General features: G+C 43.7%; 1 protein-coding gene across 1 annotated transcript; it reads left to right on the forward strand.

Moving 5' to 3' along the window:
- The first annotated feature begins 759 nt into the window (after nt 1-759).
- On the forward strand, nt 760-18,763 carry map3k9 (mitogen-activated protein kinase kinase kinase 9). The gene is given in 13 exon segments (XM_034129105.1): nt 760-1,392; nt 4,176-4,589; nt 7,381-7,561; nt 8,325-8,473; nt 9,583-9,758; nt 10,358-10,598; nt 11,780-11,902; nt 15,500-15,641; nt 15,998-16,110; nt 17,109-17,281; nt 17,283-17,600; nt 17,602-17,848; nt 18,083-18,763. Coding segments are annotated over 13 exon segments (3,099 nt in total). The 5' UTR covers nt 760-1,013; the 3' UTR covers nt 18,526-18,763.
- Nucleotides 18,764-23,186: the final 4,423 nt, after the last annotated feature.

Consider the following 23,186-nt stretch of genomic DNA (forward strand, 5'->3'; position numbering starts at 1 on the left):
ACTTTTCGGTTCATTGATTATTTTTGCAAAACATGTTTTATACGTGAAACACTGTCACTGCATCTCCACTATTTATGCAGTCTGGGTCAACATATTTATGATGTCTTACACACAAAACTTAGGATATATTTTGGTGTTTTTCATGAACTGGTTGCAATTTAAAGGTAGAAATACAATTGACAATCTCTGAAACTAACAGAATATTTCTAACAGATAGCACTACACACAAACACACACATGAACACACCTTCTCATCACTGAAATTGTTTGACTGTTTGTTAAGTTGACTGTTTTTTACTCCTTGCTATGGGTTTCTGTTTTTATTTCAGGGAATTGTGCATGGATTTTACGATTTGTTTTGCAATTTATTTTGGTTATTATTTCTAAGGGGGGTCAATACCTAAATAAAGGAGAGTATTTGAAGAAAACACGCTTCCTTTCTGTGTGTGTGTGTGTGTGTGTGTGTGTGTGTGTGCGTGCGGGTGTGCGTGTGCGCGCGCGTGCGTGTGCGCGTGTGCGTGTGTGTGTGTGTGTGCGTGTATGTAAGTAAGTGTGTGTGTGTGTTTAACTGGCGTGGAGCAGCTGAGACAGGGGCGGGGCTTAAAGCGTTGCTGACGTGTATCTGCACCAATAGGAAGCCGAGGATGATTCGCACGTTTGCACAATTGGCTTACAATAAAGACGGTGAGTTTCAGCCATGACTGGGGGAAGGATTGAGCACTGAGAGGAACCAACCTGCAGCCGAGTGTGTGTGTGTGTGTGTGTGTGTTTGTGTGTGAGAAGCATCAACCTGCAGCTGAGTGTGTGTGAAGCAGCACTGACAGACACACACACACGATGCTGCAGAATGGCGCTCCGAGTCTCCTGCAGTGTTTGTGTGCAGGATTAGCCGCTACTTAGCTGTGTGTGTGAGAGAGAGAGAGAGTGTGTGTGTGTGCAGACGCAGCGCGCACCGAGTCTCCAGCCGCGTCAGGTGGATGCAGTGATCCAGGTCGCCCCTATGGATCGCGTCCATGGATGTCTTCAAACCCGCTTTGGACACCAGTTTGAGTCCCAGGGTGTGTGTCTCCTCAGCGGAAGAGGATGTGTTCCGCTGGCCGGAGGATGGAGGCGGCGCGGTGCCGGACGCGGTGCCGGACGCGGTACCGGACAAGGCACCGGGATTCTGGAGGGCCGTGTTCGACTATGAAGCGGCGGCGGAGGACGAGCTCAGCCTGCGGAGGGGCGACCTGGTGGAGGTGCTGTCCAAGGACTCGCTGGTGTCCGGGGATGAGGGCTGGTGGACCGGCATGATCCTGGACCGGGTCGGCATCTTCCCCTCCAACTATGTGAGCCACGGAGACATCCGGGACACCGGGGAGCAGCAGCAGTACCCGGTGCCCCCCCTGCACCGTGAGTCCTATTGTGCTCCATGCTAATGCTACATCACTAAACAGAGTGTGTGAGTGTGTGTGTATGTGTGTGTGTGTGTGTGTGAGAGAGAGAGTGCTGTGTCACGGCGCAGTGAGCTCCTGTTGGCCTACAAACATCCTCACAGCCTCAGCACCATTATTCATCCCTCTCTTCCTGTCACACGCACACACACACACACACACAACCACACACACAAACACACACACACAGGCACCCCGCCTCAAATTGCAATGCACCCTGTGCTGCATCCTCAGCAGAAAGAGAAGAGAACTGGACATGCTGCTCCCTTGCCTGCAATATTATCATCAGATATTATGTACATGGAAATAGCTTTGTGGCCAATGCATTATCTTGATATGCACGGTGGCCGGTGCAACAACATAGAGCTAAATAAATGTCTAGTGGAGCTAAATGTGCAGCCTCAGATAGAGACAGTAAGCAGAAAAGCTCCTAACTGCACAGTAGCTTTAAAGGATCCTCTGCAGCTGCAACAACCCATCAGTGTAAAAGCAAAAGACAGGATAATAAATCTTGTATTTTAAGGCAGTACGACCCACATCAGCGCTGCTTGTTTGGGTGGAGGACAGCTGTCTTTGTAGCTTTCATCTCCTCAGCAGCAGCTGGCCTACTTTCACATCATCCACCTGAAATATTCATCAAGGTCAGTCTGATGAGGAGGCTGCTAGCAGAGAATGAACAGACACAAAGGCTGCTGGTCATCTCTCACAGGAAAGGGTCATCATCATTTCTTCCTCCAACATTAGTCAGATTTTTGGACAGATGCTCACTCTTAGTTTCATCACTTCCTGTATTTGGGGCATCAGGGTGGCTCAGTGAAAGCATGCTTCCACTCAGTGACCTGGTTTTAACGTCCTTGTTAGCATGCTTTTGCCTTCTTTAAGAGCAAACGGTGAATTATTACCAGCTGATGACGGGCTGACTTTAACCCTTCATGTCCTTGGAAGGATGTCTGCAAAAAATGTTAATGCTGTGTCAAGAGATTTAGAGATGAGATAAATCTTTATTGATCCCGTGGGGAAATGTCATGTGAGCAGCAATAAGAGTGAAACACTGTATATATTAAAATAACAACATTAGAATTGGGTTAATAAAAAAAAAAATACAAACAGATATGAAGAATTTTAAATACGATTTTTCTACATATCTTTGAACAAGTGCTAGTCCTATGTAGGTGCATACAGTGCATAAAGTACATAAGGTTATAGGTGCATACATTTCATGTCGGTGTGGCAAAAGCACTTTGTTGTGATTGTTTTAAATGTTATATCATTACAAATGGAGCCGTTGTACCTACAGTATGTACAACGTTCAAAAACACTTTCATCAGTTGAAACCATAGACTGTATATATAAAGGTTGAAACGCGCTGCCGTTTCAGAAATGATGCAAATGAAGTAACAAAAGCCAAAACACATGCAGCTGAAGACACATCTTCACAAACCTGCGCACAATAAACCAAACGCTGCAAGAAGCTCAAAACACAACGGAGATCAGGGGATTATAAAGCTGGACAAGTGTCTCTGTTGCAGTTAGTCTGTCTCATAACTGTTAGTGTTGGTCAGTATATCTGAAATGACTAGGTTAGCTATGTTAGCTAGCTAGCTTACAGCAGATCTGCAGTAACATCAGAAGGAGTCATGTGATCACTTTGTTAAAATAAACCCATAAAACATTTTAGGTAAGTTTCCAACAACAGAGACAGTTGTCCAGCTTTATAATCATGAACATCACCAAGCGCTCTGGTCCCAGCTGTGCGCGTCACTTTTTAGTGTCCCCTGGTTTCCCAGCTGTGCGCGTCACTTTTTAGTGTCCCCTGGTTTCCCAGCTGTGTGCGTCACTTTTTAGTGTCCCCTGGTTTCCCAGCTGTGTGCGTCACTTTTTAGTGTCCCCTGGTTTCCCAGCTGTGCGCGTCACTCTTTACTGTCCCCTGGTTTCCCAGCTGTGTGCGTCACTTTTTAGTGTCCCCTGGTTTCCCAGCTGTGTGCGTCACTTTTTAGTGTCCCCTGGTTTCCCAGCTGTGCGCGTCACTCTTTAGTGTCCCCTGGTTTCCCAGCTGTGTGCGTCACTTTTTAGTGTCCCCTGGTTTCCCAGCTGTGTGCGTCACTTTTTAGTGTCCCCTGGTTTGCCAGCTGTGCACGTCACTTTTTACTGTCTCCTGGGGTGTTTCTCAATCGCGAGTAAAGCTGCTTCCGAGCCACTATTTCAAGCATACTACGTCATCGAGTGCCGCCGAAGTACTGTTCCAATCTCCAGTATACTTGGAAATCTACCGAGCCCGGCGTACTCCGTTTGGAGAAATATCGAGTATGCACATGAGTAGACTTCGCGGCCTTAAAATCCCCACAATGCTTTGCGCACGGACCAATTTCCCCAAATCTGTGGCGGAAGATGTAAGGCGGGGCCTCTCATATGACGCACACCTGCACACTTGCTAGCGTGTTCCACACTTCGTTTTTCCGTTTCTCCCAGCTGTGCGCGTCACTTTTTAGTGTCCCCTGGTCTCCCAGCTGTGCGCGTCCACTTTTTAGTGTCCCTTGGTTTCCGTTGTGTTTTGAGCTTCTTTCAAAGTTGTGTGTTTGTATTTTTGGTCGTTACGATGCAGTTAGTTAAAGTATAAAAGTCTTCTGGTAATTAGATAAAAATATAGATGTATATAGATATACAAGATATAAAAACAACAAAATACTAAACTCATGTTGGGTCAGCCTCTCTAAACCTTTTCCTCTCCTCCTCCCTCCTCAGTGCTGGAGATAGATTTCTCGGAGCTGACCCTGGAGGAGATCATCGGGGTGGGGGGCTTTGGGAAGGTGTACCGGGCGGTATGGCGGGGGTCAGAGGTCGCAGTGAAGGCGGCGCGGCGGGACCCGGACGAGGACCCGGATCAGACCCTGGAGAGCGTCCGGCAGGAGGCCAAGCTGTTCGCCATGCTGAACCACCCCAACATCATGGGGCTGCTGGGGGTCTGTCTGCTGGAGCCCAACCTGTGTCTGGTGATGGAGCTCGCCCGGGGGGGGCCCCTCAACCGCGCCTTGGCTGGGAAACGCATCCCGCCCTGCACCCTGGTGGACTGGGCGGTGCAGATCGCCCGCGGCATCCTCTACCTGCACAGCCAGGCCATCGTGCCCATCATCCACCGGGACCTCAAGTCCAGCAACAGTAAGAAAACATCTGCATCACGTTCAGAAACATCTGCATCACGTTCAGAAACATCTGCATCACGTTCAGAAACATCTGCATCACGTTCAGAAACACAGAAACATCTGCATCACGTTAAGAAACATCTGCATCACGATCAGGAACATCTGCATCATGTTATCCCTGCTGCGGACCAAACTTCTCAAACTGCCACATTTGTTATTGTTATTTTGTCTGTCGGGCTTCATTACTTTTAAATATAGTATACCTTCCCCCATGCTCTCTGCTGTGATGAGCAGAGATATCACCCACAGTCACACAGAGAGCAGAGAGCAGGCCTCTCATTGGTCGGTTCTCTGGTGATCAGCGCAGACGCTTCACTTCCTATTGGCTGCGATCAAATGTTAAGTCAGTGCCGTCCTGGACTCTCAGAGGAAACACAGTGCAGCCTGTTTACACTTTCACTTTTATTTTCAATCCATACAAGTGTGTAATCCAGAGTTTCTCTTTTACTTTCTGGCTATGAGAAGAAGTTTAGGCCCTAAGAAGTCAATACAAACTTCTTGGCTTTATGTGATTGATATAAAATGATGTTAAACGTTTGTTTTTGTTTTTTTTTACATTAAATGGAATGAAATTAGTAGATATTCTAAATTTGAACCAATTTCTTAGTAAAATATTTATATATTTACAAAAATGCAAAACAAATTGAATACTTGACTCTTTTAGTACATTAAGTAATACAAATAATATTAAAATGATTAGCCATAATAGGGAGTTTTCAACGTATACTCCATAAGAATAACAACGCAGAGCTTAAATCAAGCCTTTTTTAAAGCTTTCTTTAATTCTGCAGGCGATCATTTAAGAATATAAAAAGTGGAAAATGATATCAAGCTGTCGTGTAAATGTTGGACAGACAGGAGGCCGTACCTCAAAGTTATTTAACGTATAATCATTTAAATTGTCAACTCGTTCGAAGTGGGGTTCAAAGCACATAGTTGAGAAAGTCTAAAGTTGAATGAGTGATTTCAGAAGTGGCTCCACCCTGTGAATCATCACTGTGGTGATGGAGTGGCTATTATGACGTGCGGTCTCTAAAAAAAGACTCAAGATTGCTTTCTTTCATCTCTACAACTTTATTTGCTTAAAGAGTCCTCTCCTGCTGATGTTCAGGTTCATATTAGTATGTAGTGTCTCTACTTTAAAGAGTCCTCTCCTGCTGATGCTCAGGTTCATATTAGTATGTAGTGTCTCTACTGGGACATGTCTCCATGCTTTAATGTTCAGAAAGCTCTTCTCTGGAGGGAACACAGGGATCTTAGCCTTTGCAGACCATTTACATGCACTAAAAATTATAGAACACATTACAGGAAAGGGAAAACCCCCCCAAACAGAATAGGGCCCTTTTTTAAGTGCTGCACAAATAATCACCATTTAATTGAATTCCCAAATAAAGACTAGTGCAATATTCAAATGGCAGGAAGCACGGTATTGGTATTTTATCTTAGTAAACCCTGGCTTGTTATTGTTTGTTCCTCCCTGTGCCGTCTCTCACACAACATGCCACTTTAACAGCTGCTCTCCTCTAAATTGCTGAGTGTGCATTACACTGAGTGCACAGATTACCCCTACCCCCCCCCCCCCCCCCCCCCCCCCCCCCCCCCACATCCTCAGGGGGAATCAGCTGTGTTTGTCTCATGTTGCTGCTCAGGAGCAGGCTTTCCTCTGACCTCATGTCGTAGCTTCTTTGGACTGAGTGTCTGCAGCAGATGAAGGAGCGCTTGATGTTCACCGCAGCCTGCAGACACTCCCTCCTCTCTGCAGCAGAGGTTAGGTGCTGTGGTTAGGTGGAGCACGGTGGATGTTTCTTTTTAGAGCAAATGGTTGCTTCTTAACGGGTTATTTCTGTCGTTCAGCGTCAGTTTCTGTGTTTCTTTGGGATGTCTTGTTGTCAATGGTGGAGTGAAGTACATTAACTCAAGTATTGTAAAAATGTTGAGGTACTTTAAAGACTCCCTATTATTATTATTATTATTATTATTATTATTATTATTATTATTATTATTATTATTATTATTATTATTATTATCCCTCTATTGGACTCCTTTGTTTACTTCTGGAACATAGTGACGTCACGATGTAGAGACACTACATACTGATATACACCTGAACATCAGCAGGAGAGGACTCTTTAAAGTAGAGACACTACATACTGATATACACCTGAACATCAGCAGGAGAGGACTCTTTAAAGTAGAGACACTACATACTGATATACACCTGAACATCAGTAGGAGAGGACTCTTTAAAGTAGAGACACTACATACTGATATACACTTGAACATCAGCAGGAGAGGACTCTTTAAAGTAGAGACACTACATACTGATATACAGCTGAGAGGACTCTTTAAGTATAACAGTATTTTCACAATGTAGTATCTGTACTTTTACTTAAAATCTGAGTACATCTTCCACCACTTCCTGTTGTAAAAATCTGCTGTCTCTGTTTTTCATCTGTGTTTCCTCACTGTTTCTCTTCTTCTCTGCTTTTATCTTCCCATCCTTTCATCCTCGCCTCCCACCAACCCCACCCTGTTTTCTGCATCCACCCTTTATTGTTTTGCACATGCATTGTGTTTGATTCATCTGGTTTTATCCTCCTCCTGCTGCATCACAATCCTTGCGATGATCTCCCTAAAACCCTAAAACCCACCTGAAAATCTGCACATATCCCCCCCCCCCCCCCCTCATAACCTCCAACCGAATCCCTTCATCACCCCCTCCTCCACCTCCTCCCCCTCCTCTCCAGTCCTGATCCTGGAGAGGGTGGAGATGGAGGATCTGAGCAACAAGACCCTGAAGATCACGGACTTCGGTTTGGCTCGGGAGTGGCACCGCACCACCAAGATGAGCGCCGCCGGCACCTACGCCTGGATGGCCCCCGAGGTCATCCGCTCCTCCACCTTCTCCAAGGGCAGCGACGTGTGGAGGTGGGCAGAGGAGGGAGGAGGAGGATGAGGAGGAGGAGGATGAGGAGGAGGAGGAGGAGGAGACTGGAAGAGCCAAACAGGAAGCAGTTTAATCTCCGTGCACTGGAACAAAATCAGTTCTCAGCACATGATTTATTGATAAAACAGAGACTAGCACACGGGAAGAGAAGCGTTATGAGATGGATACTAGACTAGAAGAAGCTCGAGAGTACATGTAGCTATAAATACTATATAAAAAATACATTATGTACTTGTGCAGCTGGAAAGATCACTCAGGATAAGAAAATATATTAGTACACAGAAAAATATGCACATTACAGTAAATGTATTTGTGTGGCAGTGAAAGAAAAGTACCCTTATTTGTGTCTCCAAAAAGTCATGGTCCCTCCTCGGCCACTCACCCATTTGATAAATATAAGACATCTATAACTTTCTTATTCTAACACTTATTCCTGCGTTCTACATTTACTCACTTGGTCTGTCTGCACTGCATCTTTTTTCGATCTTTTCTGTCTCCTTTTGGTATTTACTTTGCATTTACAGATGCCATTTACTCCCCTCCATGTATTCAAACAGCGTGCTCTGCTGTGAACTCACTGTTATCTCCAGAACCAGTTTTCATGCCTTTTTCGATGTGTTTACACCAAGCCTCTAATCTCAGGAGGATACTGCAGTTTACACATTTTGTGTTGCGTATTAATGCTTCTTTTCTGACGTATTCACCACCTATTTGTATATTTTTGTTTATTTTCTCACGATGCAGTTACGGCGTGTTGTTGTGGGAGCTGCTGACGGGAGAAGTTCCTTTCCGGGGGATCGATGGTCTGGCGGTGGCGTACGGAGTCGCCATGAACAAGCTGGCTCTGCCCGTTCCCCTGACCTGTCCGGAGCCTTTTGCACGACTGATGGAGGGTAACAGAACTCCTTTATTTCCTGCTCAAAGACAGTCATCCTCCTAATTAGACGGAAATAATACAGGTTGTGCAGAATAGTTTGGAACTTTAAAACTTTACTCATAATGTTGACATTTTAACTGTAATTTAACATATAAATGCTTGTTTTGCATGTCTCTTTATTGTGTTTAAAGCCAGTATTTGTGCACGGATAAAGACGGGGCTACACTCATATTATTAGTGTTATACTATTAGGAGAATTAGATTTCAGTGGTAGCTGTGTAGCATTGCGTCAGACCGGTGTGATCCAAACATTTCCAATAACTGCAGAGCGTTTTAAAGTCCAAAGGTCAATATTGATAGCCTATAAAAAAACATTTGGGCACTTATCACTCATTTTGAATTTGAATATTTCGTTGTTGGATTAAAAGCTTAATTCAAAAACCTAAATAAAAACCTTTAATTGAGAGAAGCCATAGAACGGATCATATAAAGATTAATAACCAAGAGCCAGAGGCAAAAACAGGTGTCGGCGCATGTGCCAGAAACATACAATTTAACATTTACTATTAAAAAATAGTATAGAAAAGTATTACACGCACCCTTTAAGTTTATTTATTTATTTGTATTATATATACTATGTTCTTTCCCACGATGACTATGTATGTCATTGAGTACGGTATTCCTGTCATGCTATGTTTTTTCTTTATTATTTCTTGTTGGCTGTTATGTTTGTCTTTTATGTTGAAAAAGGGAAGCATGATTTCCAACGCAAAGAAGTCCGTGCTATTGCTTACACTTGTATGCTTCTTCTCAATACAAATATTTGAAACAACGAAAAATAGGGATGTAACGATACCAAAAACTCACGGTACGATAATATCGCGATTAAAAAGTCCACGGTACGATATTTATCGCGATATTGAAAAATAAAGAAAAAAAATGTGAATTCTTTTTTTTTTACTTGAATTTTCTTTTCAAAAATTAAGAAAATCGCGTCAATTTTTTGTCAGTCTCACGACGGTATTGAGACATTTATTTACCGCGATATTCAATATATCGTTACATCCCTAACGAAAAGTATTACACTGCAGTAGGAACAGTGATCATCCCCCTGTTGTTCCACAGAGTGCTGGAGTCCGGACCCTCACTGCCGGCCTCACTTCACACTGATCCTGGACCAGCTGACGGCCATTGAGGAGTCGGGATTCTTCGAGATGCCGGCGGAGTCGTTCCACTCCCTGCAGGACGACTGGAAGCTGGAGATCCAGGAGATGTTCGACGAGCTGAGGACCAAGGAGAAGGTACGGAGGTCCAGTTTATTGACGGACACATGGGATCATCTTCGTATTAGGAGGCTAAAGGCCGGGAGATCAATCAATCAAAAAGGGGATCGCAGGGGGTACGCAGGCGCCTGGTCGCCCGCTGGGTGCGTTCTTAAAAACAGCGCAAGTCATCGCCAAATAAATAAATAACTTTTGTCTTACATGAATACAGAAAATAACAATGTTTATTTTCAAATATGACGGATAAAAGTGACTGTTCAGAGGGGAGGGGTCTTGACGTATTTTTATAGGATCGATAGATTTATGATTTATGCACCACTCTATAGGCTTCCTAAATAAGTAGTGAGTCTTCACATCATTATTTTACCTGACAACAAGGGTACATTTCAAGTTTAAATGCATTTGTATTGAATGTGAGTTATACAAGTGATTTTCATTTAGGAGCAGTTGGGTTAAACACGATAACAAAGGGTTTGATTCACGAAAAAATATAGGCGAATTATCACAGATGAGTGAGGGGGTACACAGCTACAGTTGGGATACCTTTGTTATCATGTGGACTCTGATATTGGAAGAGGACATTCAGTGTTTTCCCAACACTCTGTCTGTTATTTCAGGAGCTGCGGTCGTGGGAGGAGGAGCTGACGCAGGCGGCGCTGCAGCAGAAGAACCAGCAGGAGGAGCTGAGGAGGCGCGAGCAGGAGCTGGCGGAGCGGGAGATCCACATCCTGGAGCGGGAGCTGAACATCATCATCCACCAGCTGTACCAGGAGAAACCTCACGTGGAGAGCCGGCAGGGAAAGTTCAGACGCAACCGGCTGAAGCTGAAGGACGGGAACCGCATCAGCCTGCCCTCAGGTAACGGGGACAAAAACTGTAACGTGTGTGCATGGGTGTGCATGGTATTACATTTAGTCTAGATTTGGTATTGTGATGTTGTTTGTGTGTGGGTGACTTGGTTGGATTCATACCTTTTAGACTTAAAGGTCCCATGCCATGGCCATTTCTACTGATCATAATTCCATTGTTGAGGTCTACTAGAATAGATTTATATTGTGCAATGTTCCAAACTCACATTGGTTTCTCATACAGCATCTCTGTATAGTATGTGTATTCACTCTCTGTCCTAAACGGCTTGTTGGAGCTCCTGCCCCCCCCCCCCCTCCCTGTGAGCCCAGTGGCCGTCTGCGAGACAGCGAGACACCGCGGAACTCAGCCTGGGCACACACACACCCGCAGCCTGGCTGGGAGTTTGTGTGCCCAGGCTGAGTTCCGCGGTGTCTCGCTGTCTCGCCGACCCCACACCAGTGAGCCAGCTCACAGTGTCCCGCTCCTCGCAGCAGCGAGCCTCGCAACGTCCCGCCGAGTGTCTGTGTGTGAGGAAGTCCGCGGATTGGTCCAAACGTAATGGCTCCGCGGACGTTACGTAACGGCCGTTACATTACGTTACGTCACTATACCAAAATACGTCACTATACCCAAGAACCAAACAATGGAAAAAGAGAAATGTCCAACGAGGCGTTCTGGGGCAGCATAGACAGGTCTTTTCTGTGTTAGAGTTTTACTCCCTACAGGGTGTACTTTGAGGGTTTGTGACTCTGCAGACCGTTTACATGCAGAAAAAGCTACATAACACACAAGGGGACGGGTAATAACCAGAAAAGCATGACATGGGACCTTTAAAGCTCATATCTCTGACTTAAAGTGAACATTTTGCTCTCTAAATGTTATAATTTGTATTTAAAAATGTTGATTATTACAAAGTTAAATGTTGACTTATAACTTTAGCCTGATATGATTACAAATTCTGACTCAACTAACTTTTTGGTAAGTTTCACAGCTTTTATCCATGTTTCATCAAGTAAAATCACACGGCAGAAAGAGGACCTGTCGTAAAAGTTTATTGTTATTTTAAAAACAAATAGTTACGTACAGCAGCTTCAAAATATCCGGTGTTTATTGTTAGATTATCAATTGGCTTCCAACTTTTTTAATTTTTCTCTGAAGTAAATGAAGTATTTTTTTCAATGTTGATTCAGATTTCCAGCACAAGATCACGGTGCAGGCGTCTCCGTCTCATGACCAACGGAGGAGTTTACTGAGCAGCAGCTCCAGTCCCCCCAGCAGCCCCCCCCTGCTGCCGCGCCTCAGAGCCATCCAGCGTGAGCATCAACAAATTACATTTACAATTAGATTTCATTAAAGGTCACCTATTAAGCAAAATCCACTTGTTCATGTCTCTTCTTCATCAACATGTGTCCCCTCTTCTTCATGTCTCTTCTACATCAACATGTGTCCCCTCTTCTTCATGTCTCTTCTACATCAACATGTGTCCCCTCTTCTTCATGTCTCTTCTACATCAACATGTGTCCCCTCTTCTTCATGTCTCTTCTACATCAACATGTGTCCCCTCTTCTTCATGTCTCTTCTACATCAACATGTGTCCCCTCTTCTTCATGTCTCTTCTACATCAACATGTGTCCCCTCTGTGGAAAGAGACTCTGAAAGTTTCAGGAACAAAGATTCTCTCTCTTTTTGTCCTGATCCATTTCTATAAAAACCTGTCTGAAAATGAGCTGATCAGATTTTGGCCACTTTATGATGTCATAACGATGTTTTGGCTTGTGTAACCATTAGCCAATCAGCAACCAAGGTAACCCCCCCCACCTTATCACCTGAATCTCCTCCTAGAGCACCATTGTGTTCTTTTTAACCAAATATCTCTGAGGGGCGTGGGGAGGGGCTCCTTATTTTCATCTAAAGCAGGGCTCTCCAACACGTCGATCGCGAGCTACCGGTAGCTCGCGGGCAGCTTTTCAGTAGCTCGCCGCTCGATTATCGATTATAGCGTAGTAAGGTTGCTTATTGATTTTTCGGCCGCGGCTGGACAATAACGTTTTTTTATTTTAGAATTTTTTCTGTCACACGAATATCAAATGGTCGGTGACGCAGAGATCAAGGAACAGACGTGACAGCAGCACAGCGACAACACACACGGAGCAGTCTGCTTTCTCCACCAACACCAGTCCAGAACTAACAGCAGAATGACCCGCTCTGAATCAGGCCCTGTCGTTGCGCCTCAGAGACACACAGGGAGGGATTTGTGTTTTTTGAAAAACACTCGTTATCGTCATGTCAGGTTTTCGGTGGATTTAATCAAGTCTTGGATTGCAGAGTATGAATGTCCTCTTGCTATTTTCAGTTGATAAATACTTGTGTAAAGTTTGTGAAGGCAGGAGGAAAGCTTCCGCGATCACCGTCTCCTCTCCGTTCCTCCAAACCCCGCCCCCTCCCTGAAAATAATGAGTGACAGGCTGATAGTGACCCGATAGAAACTTTATTATTCACTTAATCACTGATTGAGATATGATGAAGCTAACTTAATCTCATACATTCATGGGATTTATGTAACAGTAAGACAGAGAATGTAAGTGTGCACCCACATGCACTATATTTATAATGCTATTGTAAATACTCCTGTTGTCTGCTGTGTTCAGACTTAAGTCATGTGTGTGATGCCACATTCAAGACATTCAGTGTCTTTTTTTTAACAGAAGACCGTTGCTAGAAGCTGCAGCTAGACTGCAGAAGTATTAGTTTTTTGTTTTTGAGGATGGAACCATTTTCACACACAGATATAGGGAGGCTAGACCTATACAATTAATTTATTATGGTTTATAATTTAATGTCAAGATGAAGAAGAAGAAGAAAAAGATGGCTGAACAACTGTTCAGTGTCAATCCTGTGGAGATCTCCAAAATAATGTTCAGCTTAAGTCTCAGCAAAACTCACAACATTTCTGGAGCCTTGTAGACCCAGAAAACTATTAAGAACATTCACCAAGCAGCACTGAAAATGTCTGCTTTATTTGGTTCTGTTCTACATACCTTTGTGAAGCAGCTTTTTCTGACATGAATGAAATCTAAATACAGAACAAGACTGACAGATGAACATTTAAATGACTCTATTAGAGTGAACCTTAGGCGCCGTTTACACGAGGAGAAAACAGCTTGTATCTGCATAGTTTCGCGTGCGTATAGCCCTATTATTTACACGAGGCCGATAGAAACTGACCCCACAAACGATAACGGGTCCCAAGGTGGATAGATTTGTAAACGAAACGCTCTGGGGGGTCAACCGAGTCCGTGTAATCACCTCTATACGAATATTTCCTGAAAAAATAACGATAGCCCCACCTCTCCCCGCCTCTCCCCACCTCTCCTGCTCACTGCTGTAGCAACTATCAAAAATAGCTGTGTTAATTAAACGCACAAGGGGTTCTTGAATGAAATAATATTATAAAAGGCAAACCAGAATTGTTAACGCCCAATATACTCCTTAAACAAAATAAACAGAGTCAGATTTCATGCATTGATCCATTATATTGACAATTTTCCAGCCAAACAACACAAACAAAATTAAAAAGTCCGCTCTGCGATACACCAAACTTGTCTTTACTGCCTAATCCAGGCCATTATTGTTCATTGCTCCTGCGCCCGTCGGCGGCAAAAAGAGAAATGTTTATAATCCACACAAAAAAAGGAAACACGAGGACCGGCGTGTCCCAGAGGAGCGATCTCACCCGGTGTTTGTAGAGAATATCTCTCTTTCTGAGCGCGTCCTCTCCACGGAGACGTGCTTCTTGGTCGGTTGATGCAATATCCACAGATTCGGTTTCTTTCAGTTAACTTCCCCGTTGCATTTATCCATATGCTGAGTAAATTACTATATCCCGCTGAATACCAGCAATCGCCACACACACTTCCTCCTGTCAGTAGCTACTGCTAGTGCTACTGCTACTGACCATGCTACAAATATTAGTGCACAATCTACAGCTCCTCTACCACAACCATCAGCAACAAGTGGACATGGAGAATTACATGAACTACATGTTGCTAAATACACCGCGGCGGGGCATAAACAGAAGGGTAGCCATGGCAACATTGCTGCGGGGCTGCACCAGGCTGCTCTTCTTCGCTGCTTTTGGTGTATTTTGTGGCGGAAGTTACAGTGCCACTTACAGTCCCGGCATATGTACTACAGCGTTTCCAGCGGTCTCGTTTGAACAGACACGTTAAATGAAACGAATGCATGTGAACGGAAGACTTTTTTGAATACGCATACTGTGCATAAACGCAAACGTTCCCGTGTGAAGGAGGCCTTAGGCTAAGTGGGTCCAGCATACACCTCTATGGTGGACTGCATGCAGTGCCATTCATCTCACTAACAAAAGAGTGAAATGCTTGTAAGGTGGTGATTAAGGACACTTATGTGAATGTTCAGTGATGTACTTATTATGTGGGCCATAATAATATGTGAGAAATCTTCGTTTTCTTGGACCTTATTTTTGATAAGCTTTAGGTATTGCAATTTCACACGTGCACAAAAGTATAGCTTAATTCAACTGATGAGGGCTATGTGAATAAATGTAAGCGACGTGATGCAAGTAGCTCTTGGCCACTTTCATTTTTTGAAAGTAGCTCTCAGATGAAGAAAGGTTGGAGACCCCTGATCTAAAGTAACAGACAGAGAATCAGCACTTTGGAAACAGGGCTGAAACAGAGGGGATTATGGGATGCTGCAATGATCTGTTTGGTATTTTAGCCAATCAGAGACAGGTTCTGTATATATCTGAGACCTGGAATATATTGATGAAGAACAGTATGATAGGGGACCTTTAAATTGATCATTTTTGCCAGGTGAATATTCGTCTAAATTCAGTTTCATAATGCATGGTTTTTAAATGTGTTGTGTTTCAGTGACTCCTCGGGAGGGGTACTCGGCCTGGGGTCGCAGTGCAGGGGTCCAGCTGGAGGAAGAGGAGGGCGAGAGGAAGGGCTCCAGGAAGAAGGGCCGGTCCCATAACTGTGGCCCCTACCGGGAGCACAGCGCCGACGCCAGGTGAGTGGACGGAGGAAGAACGATTTTTTTTATTTAGAGAGGGGTCTCTGCAGGTGGTCTGTGAAATGTTTTCAGATCTATTAGTTTAAATCAGCATCCTGTACATTTTGTTAACACGAAGCTGTAATAGCTCAAAGAGGATGTTTTAATATATCAATTAGAATATTATTTTAATAATGAGAGTATTTTTATTATGCACTATGAGTAAAAAAAACATCTTATTTTAAGTCGATTTGGATAAAAGTGTCTGCTAACTGTAATGTTATCGGATATGATAGGTCACTGTGTCTTTTATTATATCATTGGGAGCCTGTTTTTCATTATATCTGACCTAACCCTCTCTCTCTCCGTGTCAGTGTGAAGCCCCCCCATGAAGGCAGCAGGCAGCGGTCCTGCAGCGCCCCAAACCTGCGACGATCCCCCCGACACAGCCCCGCCGTGCCCGGGGTCCCCAGCCTGCTGGAGATGGGTGAGCAGAACCCAGTATCACCTCTTAGTCTGATATACAGAGTGAACACATGGTAGAACAGCTGTAGACTAAATGCAGAATGGATGAAAACATTGAGAGGAAAAACAGATCCTCCCCAAACTGTCTGAGGTTGACCAGAGAATCTCAGATTTGAATGTAAACAAGCTGATCGTGAAAAAGCGTCATAAACACTCTGCAAAAAACCTCCTGGACGAATGGAGTTTGACTAACATTGCTGCTTCGTGTCGCTTCATGTTTGAGAAGTGCTGTTAAATGATGTTCAAGGCTTTTCCAGTTCGCAACATGAATGATTGCATCTACAGTATTCAACCCAAGATAAATCCTCAGCATCATGAAACACAAACAAGAGACGTATCAATTAATGAAGCAACTCAAATGTCAGGCACATTAATCAAGGAAAAAGAACAGCTGGAAGTGAAATAGGTTGACATTTAAATTCTTAATTGCACTAAGAATAAAAAATGAGGAAAGTCTATTTTAATGTTGCAGCTGCACTAAGCGTGTTTGATGCGGGCCTACATTTAAAGACGACAACAAAGCATAAAACGCGTTGAGAAATAAGTTTGACCCAAACTTCCTCCCGTAATTCAGCGGGGATGTTTACCACGGATTATATGGCAGTGAAAAGGCAAAGAAGGCAGACTAATCGGCACAATCTACATGTATTATCAGTCCCTCACTGTAACACCTGCACTTGTGAAATGCATTATGTTGAAACCATGCTCCAGTTTCTTGAAGCCCGGTCCACTATCTCACTCCTATGCAGCGTGTGAGATAGTGGACCGGGTCACCACTGTAGGAACAGATATTGCTGCAGTTTGAATACTACCACACGAGTATATGTCCCGTTTGGCACATATTATACAGAGGGGGGGGTTACGGCGGCTTTCTGTGACAGCAGCTTTTTTCATGCTTCAGCTTAGTGTTGGAAAATGTCAGCTCTAATGATAACATGTTGATTTTTATCCTGTGTTTAGAAAATGAAGACAGCTGCTTCTCCACTGATCCAGCAGCAGCTCCGGGTCAGTCCTACCTCTGCCTCCCCGTCCAGAAGGAGGGCCTCCCTGCTGCCTCTGAGGGGGGGGAGACGGGGGAAGAGTCCTGCCCCAGCGCCCCCCCTCCCGGAGCCTCCCCCTGCAGGAGGAGCCCTGGGGGGGGGGCGGCGCTCCGACCTGGTCCTGCTGGGCTGTGGAGCTCTGCTGGCGGCCGTGGGGCTCGGCTGCAACCTGCTCACTTTGTCCCAACCTGAGGAAAACGTAAAGTCCCGCTGGGAGGCATTTTTCCACCGGGCGGGGGGGCATCGGAGGAGCACCAGCCCCCAGACTCACAGACTCTTCCGGAAAGAGAGTCCTCTGAAGGCCCCCACGATCCCCTCTTCTTACACCTTACTGTCGTTATCCTCGGTGTCGGACTGTAACTCCACGCGTTCGCTGCTGCGCTCCGACAGCGAGGAGAAGCTAGCTTGCCGCCCCCCCTGCCTCCCCCCTCAAACATCCCCCCCATTATCGGCATCAGCCCCACATCAACCCGCTGGTCAACACACACCTGGAGAGCTTCAAGCGTCACCCCCGCCAGTCGCTGACCCCCACCCACATCCCGTCAGCCCCCAGTGCCTCCCGCAGTCTGAGGAGGACGCCGTCAGACGGAGCCATCAAGAAGAGCTGCCCCCCCCACAGCCTGGAGCCCCTGCTGGAGAAGACCGCTTTAGAAAACACAGGTGAGGGATCTCTGATTATAAGTAGATGTACACGGATGACGTATCTTTATTTAAATCTACATTAAGCGTCTTCTGAAAATGTTTTTCTTAAATCAGTCCAGGACATCAGTAATCTAAAGCGGAGTGCCACATAACATTTAGCATACTTTAATATGGGCAAGTTATAATTCATATTCATCCATTTATTAGGTTAAATGAGTAGTCCTTCTCAACTAGTTTTCTTTCCTATTTCAGGAATCTTCAGAGGTTTTAAAGAAGACTGTCCTGAGGTCCCCCGGCTCCCCGATCCAAATCTGGTTTTCCCCCCGACCCCCCGCCGCCGCTGTGCCCCCGAACGGCCCAAAACTCTAGACTTTGTGGCGCGACCCCGCCCCTCCCCGAGGATCCGCTGCGACGTGTTCTGGGCGGACGGTCGGCCCCGAGGAAACGGACAAAACCTGGGCAACGGAGAGTCCCCCGCGCACACCTCCAGTACAGAAACTCCCCCCACTGTAGAGTTTGGGCGGGACCCCCCCGTGGTGCTGCCCACCCCCCTGGAGGCGCCCCGCAGGAAGGAGAACCTGCTGGACAAGCTGGACGAGGGGCAGTGCCGCGATGGGACGCTGCCGCTCTGCAGACCCGAGACCGGACGATCCAAAGACTCTCCGTACCGATACAGACCCGGGTACTGGTCCTGAACCAGCCCCGGCTTCAGCTGTCGTTTTTACAACCCAGTTTAAATACAACCACGCCCACTTATGCATAACGAAAGCGTCAGAATCCCTTTATTTGTCCCGCAACAGACACATTTGCATTCTTAACTTACTTAACTTAACTTACATTTTGAATAAAAAAGTGGGTCCCAGTTATTAATAATAAAAAACACTAAGTAAAAAACAATAGCAGATAAGTACAGCATGGTAGCTGCGTCAGAGCTCACCTGTTCTAATCCTGATAATCATGAATCTGACATGGAGCATCTTTTTATAAGTAGATGAAAATACTCAAAATAGTGCTTTTTAAATATGACCAAAGCTAGGCTGATCCGAGGTGAAGTTAGTTGAGCTTTTTAATATTAATTCACCATGGAGAAGAAGAATAAACGAGTATAACAACACTTTATCTAACAACATAAGTACAGTATATATTTGACTATATCTACTAGGCTTTTCCAAGATCGCTGTGATGTTTTGTAGCATGATGTGCACTGACTGCATAGGGGGATGCTAAAGCTGCTAACGACTGTGAGTCTGCTTAGCTGCAGTCCGTCACTAAACTTAGAATTGATGAGACCACAAAGAATTAGTTAACTAGTGCTATAGCTATAGCAGCTATCCCCATTTACAGAACGATCCCAAAACAGCAGGTCTAGCTAATGTTACAAAAAAAACGGTAACCTAATACCTCCTCTTACTGAGGATGTAGTAGACTACTAGTATTTTCAAGGATCAGGGGAGCACTGGTTCAACCCCCACTGCAGTCATCATGTCGTTGTGTCCTTGGACAAGACACTTAGCCCCAAATTGCTCCTGTGGGGATTTGAGTGAATGTAAGTCGCTTTGGGTAAAAGCGTCTAACAAGTGACATGTAATTTAGTTTTCTATATTCTTCAGTACCACCTCATATCTTCATAACTGTGATCGTCGTTCATATTTTAAAAGTGGTATTTTCCTAAATCACAGAAAAAGATGCTCTGTCGAAATGTCTGCGTTGTGTGGAAGTAGCCGTGGTTTAATCTTAACTGGGTTGGAAAAAGGACAGACATGCCTGTCCCTTCTTACTGGTGTGGGTGAATGAATACTGACAAAATGAATCTGTTCTAGCTTTAATCCGTGCTTAAAGGAAGAAGACTCACTTTCCTCCATATGGCCACTAACTACCTAAATGTGAATATTTACCCTTTACGACATTTGTTGTTTTGCCATTTTTTTATACGAATCCTCAAATGTGGCGTCTAAAAAATGAGTAATTTAAAATGTAAATGATTTTTCTTTGGGAATAACCTGATTTATGGCTTTATAGCAGGACAGTTTCACAAAGCTTTACATAACTTGTATTAAACGTCATGCTTTGAGTTGAAGATTGTGCATTTTAAAGAAGTGCACTTTCGGAAAGCGTCATGAATGTATGTCTTTTTCCAACTTCAGAAGGAATTAGGTCTCTGATTCTTTCTTTAATTTGTCAGAAAACGCATCGTGTTTCTTGTCGGTATAATTCACTCTCTTTTTTTTATCGCCTGTACACCGTGATATCCCATTCCTCCAGACTTAAAAAGGGAACGTTTTGTTTGTAACTGTATTTAAATGTCCGCCTCATGAATGAATTGTTGATCAAGAAAGAATTGAGGGATGTAAAGTGTGCTTACAGGTGAAGCAGGCCCTGGTGGCATGTGTGTATTTATTATTTAATGTTATTTATTTAAGTTATTTTTATAATGCATTGTTTTTGCCTTGATTTTTTGACACTTGTTATGAATGCCACGTTTGACTTTTATATATTTATTTGTCTGTTCCACGCTTTTTAAATAATTTTCAGGTTGTTTTAAACATCTTTCACAAGTAGTTTCGATCCAACTTGAGAATCAAAGCAGGCACGATCAGCTGGGGAATCTACATTAAAATACAAATCATTCCCTTTTTCCAATGTTGGGAAGAAGATAAGGAAAACATTTTCTGGGGGGATATGACCAACGTTTTTTTGTTCTAGGATTAAGTTCAGAATTCTGTCTTTTTTTTTCTTTCTCAAAATGTCGACTTCTTCTAAAGATGTCTGATTCTGACTTTTTCCCCGGAGTTCACATTTATTTTCTTAGAACTCTAAATTCTACCTTTTTTTTGTTTATCTCCGAATCCTCACTTCAGTCTCTGATTTTCTGATTCTTTTATTTTATAACCCTTTTTTTTTGTTCTCAAAAAGAAACTCACGTGTAGCCTAAACCTCTTCAGTACCAACGTCTTAAAGGTGGGGTAGGTAATTTTGGAGAAACCAGCTCGAGATCGCTAGAATTTGAAAATACACAACCGGAAAAAATCTGCCACTTCCTTACAGAGCCCCTCCTCCAACACACACGAACGCGCACGAGATAAGTTTGTGCACGAGATGGAAGGCTGACAGGCAGGTAGGCCATCCAGTTATTTTAGCCGGGCCGGCTCAGATGATTGGTCGTGCTTTTTACAGTACTAGGGCTTCCACAGATGACATTTTTTTATGGATTTTTTGTCAAAGCACTTAAGATATTCATTGCTATCTGGATGTTAAGAGCATTCCATGGAATATAACAAAAAGTGTATCTCGAGCCGGTTTCTCAAACTTACCTACCCCACATTTAACTCGGAAAAAAAACATATAATGAAAACTCAGCTTGACTGTAAGAAACTAATTTAAAACTTTAAACACCCAACATTCTCCAGCGTCTCAATTAAGTAAAATGTGCTTCATCTTTTCTGATAGTAAACTGAATGTTTGATTTGCAAGAAACTGCAATTTGATGACAACAAATTGGGCTTCGGTGAATTGTTAAAGTTTTTAATTATAAGAATGTAATCAATAACTCAAAATATATGTTATTTGCATCCCATATACATCAACACATTTTTTTTAAACTGAGCTAAATGCATGCAGACTGGTCGGTGCACATTGATTATTTAATGTCTCCGCTTTTTATGGCGTTTGTATCGTACCGAGGTTGAATATTAATTTCACAAATGTTTTTTGGAGGAAATGCCCGGTTACGTTCTTCCCATGGACTGTCGGGTCATAAAACACGCTTATTAATCAATTATTTGAAAAAAGAAACACCATCTGACTCTGGTCTTAAGGCCCGTTTCTGTCATTTCATTTTCAAATGTTAAGTGACCTGAGATCTGTCTTATGTAAAACGTGAATGCTTTTCTCTGAGGCCTGCAGAATGTGATCGTGCTTTATGATCGTGCTGCTGGTTGAAACACCGCTCTTGTCCGACGTTTCCTTAAATGTGTCCGAGATGTTACCACGAATAAGCTGATGGACTGTTGCTGATGGACATCGTTGGCGTTGGGAATGATCCTGTTAGTGACTGACTTGTATTTGCACTGGAACACTGATTTGAGTAAAATCATAGTAAACTATCCAGTTTCTTTTGCAAGAGTCTGTGTTTCCTCGTTGAATTCATGGCTTTATCAAATGCTTTTTTTCATCCTTTGCTCTTTGTTTAATTCACTAGCTTGCAACTTTACTGTTTCGGTTAGCATTTTCCGCTGCAGCAAGAAACGTCCATTCTCTATCCAGGTAATCAGGTGGTCATCTTTGCTTGGATTAGCTAACAGCTGCAACAGGGAGCAGGTAAATATCATTTTCCAGAATAGAATGCCTGTAGTTGGAGAGTGTCTGAACTACCTGGATATCAAACAATTGAACATGTTTCAATTTTGAAATCTTGATGGGTAATTATTATCTTTCTGAGAAATGTACCTTTGTTGCTTGAATAGCTAAAGCAAATCCATAAGAGGCGCTAAAATTCAGAGTTCAACCTACAGAAAAAAACAATGATATAGAATCATTTAGTTCAGCTCAGGTTCACTTATACATTCATCAACATTGCTCCATGGATCTATTTCTTGCTTTAAAGGAACATAAACCCACTTCAGCATCACAACGACTTCAATCAATAGACACATTTATTACACACACACACCTTTACAGTAAACACACAGTAATTGTTGATACAGTGAATGCTGTGAGTGCTTTGTTTTGGCATCAATAAACACTAAATAGCTTGTTATATTATTTTCATGATTTATATAAAGTAGCCTATTTACATTTTGTGATATGTCTCTTACTGCATTTAGCACCCATTGATGTCCTCGCCTACACGTCTTGAGATAGAAACCTTAAGACTTAATGACAGCACCTTTACTTCAGATGTTATCAAGAGTATAAAACTTTCAAAATAAAAGCATGGTGGTGTAGGTGGTTGTTCCTCTTTTGGACATCTTGTGCGCGGGCTAACGTGCAGTGACACTCGCCTGCTGGACTCCTCCTTCCTCTATCACAAGTGTTGGCCTGTATGTGCAATGTTTGGACTGGCAGTGCATCAGTTTGTTAAAAAATACTTAAGACTAGAGACAATTTGGCAGTTCGAAGACAGAATCTTACGGTGGCCGACAAGTGGAAACGCGCTACAACGGCCCAAAACACTTCCATCGGGAGAAACTCGCTGCAGTTTTAAAAACAATGCTGCACATATAAAAATACCAAACTCTGCAAGAAGCTGAAAACACAACAGAAACCAGGGGACACTAAAAAGTGACGCACACAGCTGGGAGACCAGGGTACACTAAAAAGTGACACACACAGCTGGGACAGCCTGGTGACGTTCAGG

Source organism: Trematomus bernacchii, unplaced genomic scaffold, assembly GCF_902827165.1.
Source record: "Trematomus bernacchii unplaced genomic scaffold, fTreBer1.1, whole genome shotgun sequence".
Classification (NCBI taxonomy): domain Eukaryota; kingdom Metazoa; phylum Chordata; class Actinopteri; order Perciformes; family Nototheniidae; genus Trematomus; species Trematomus bernacchii.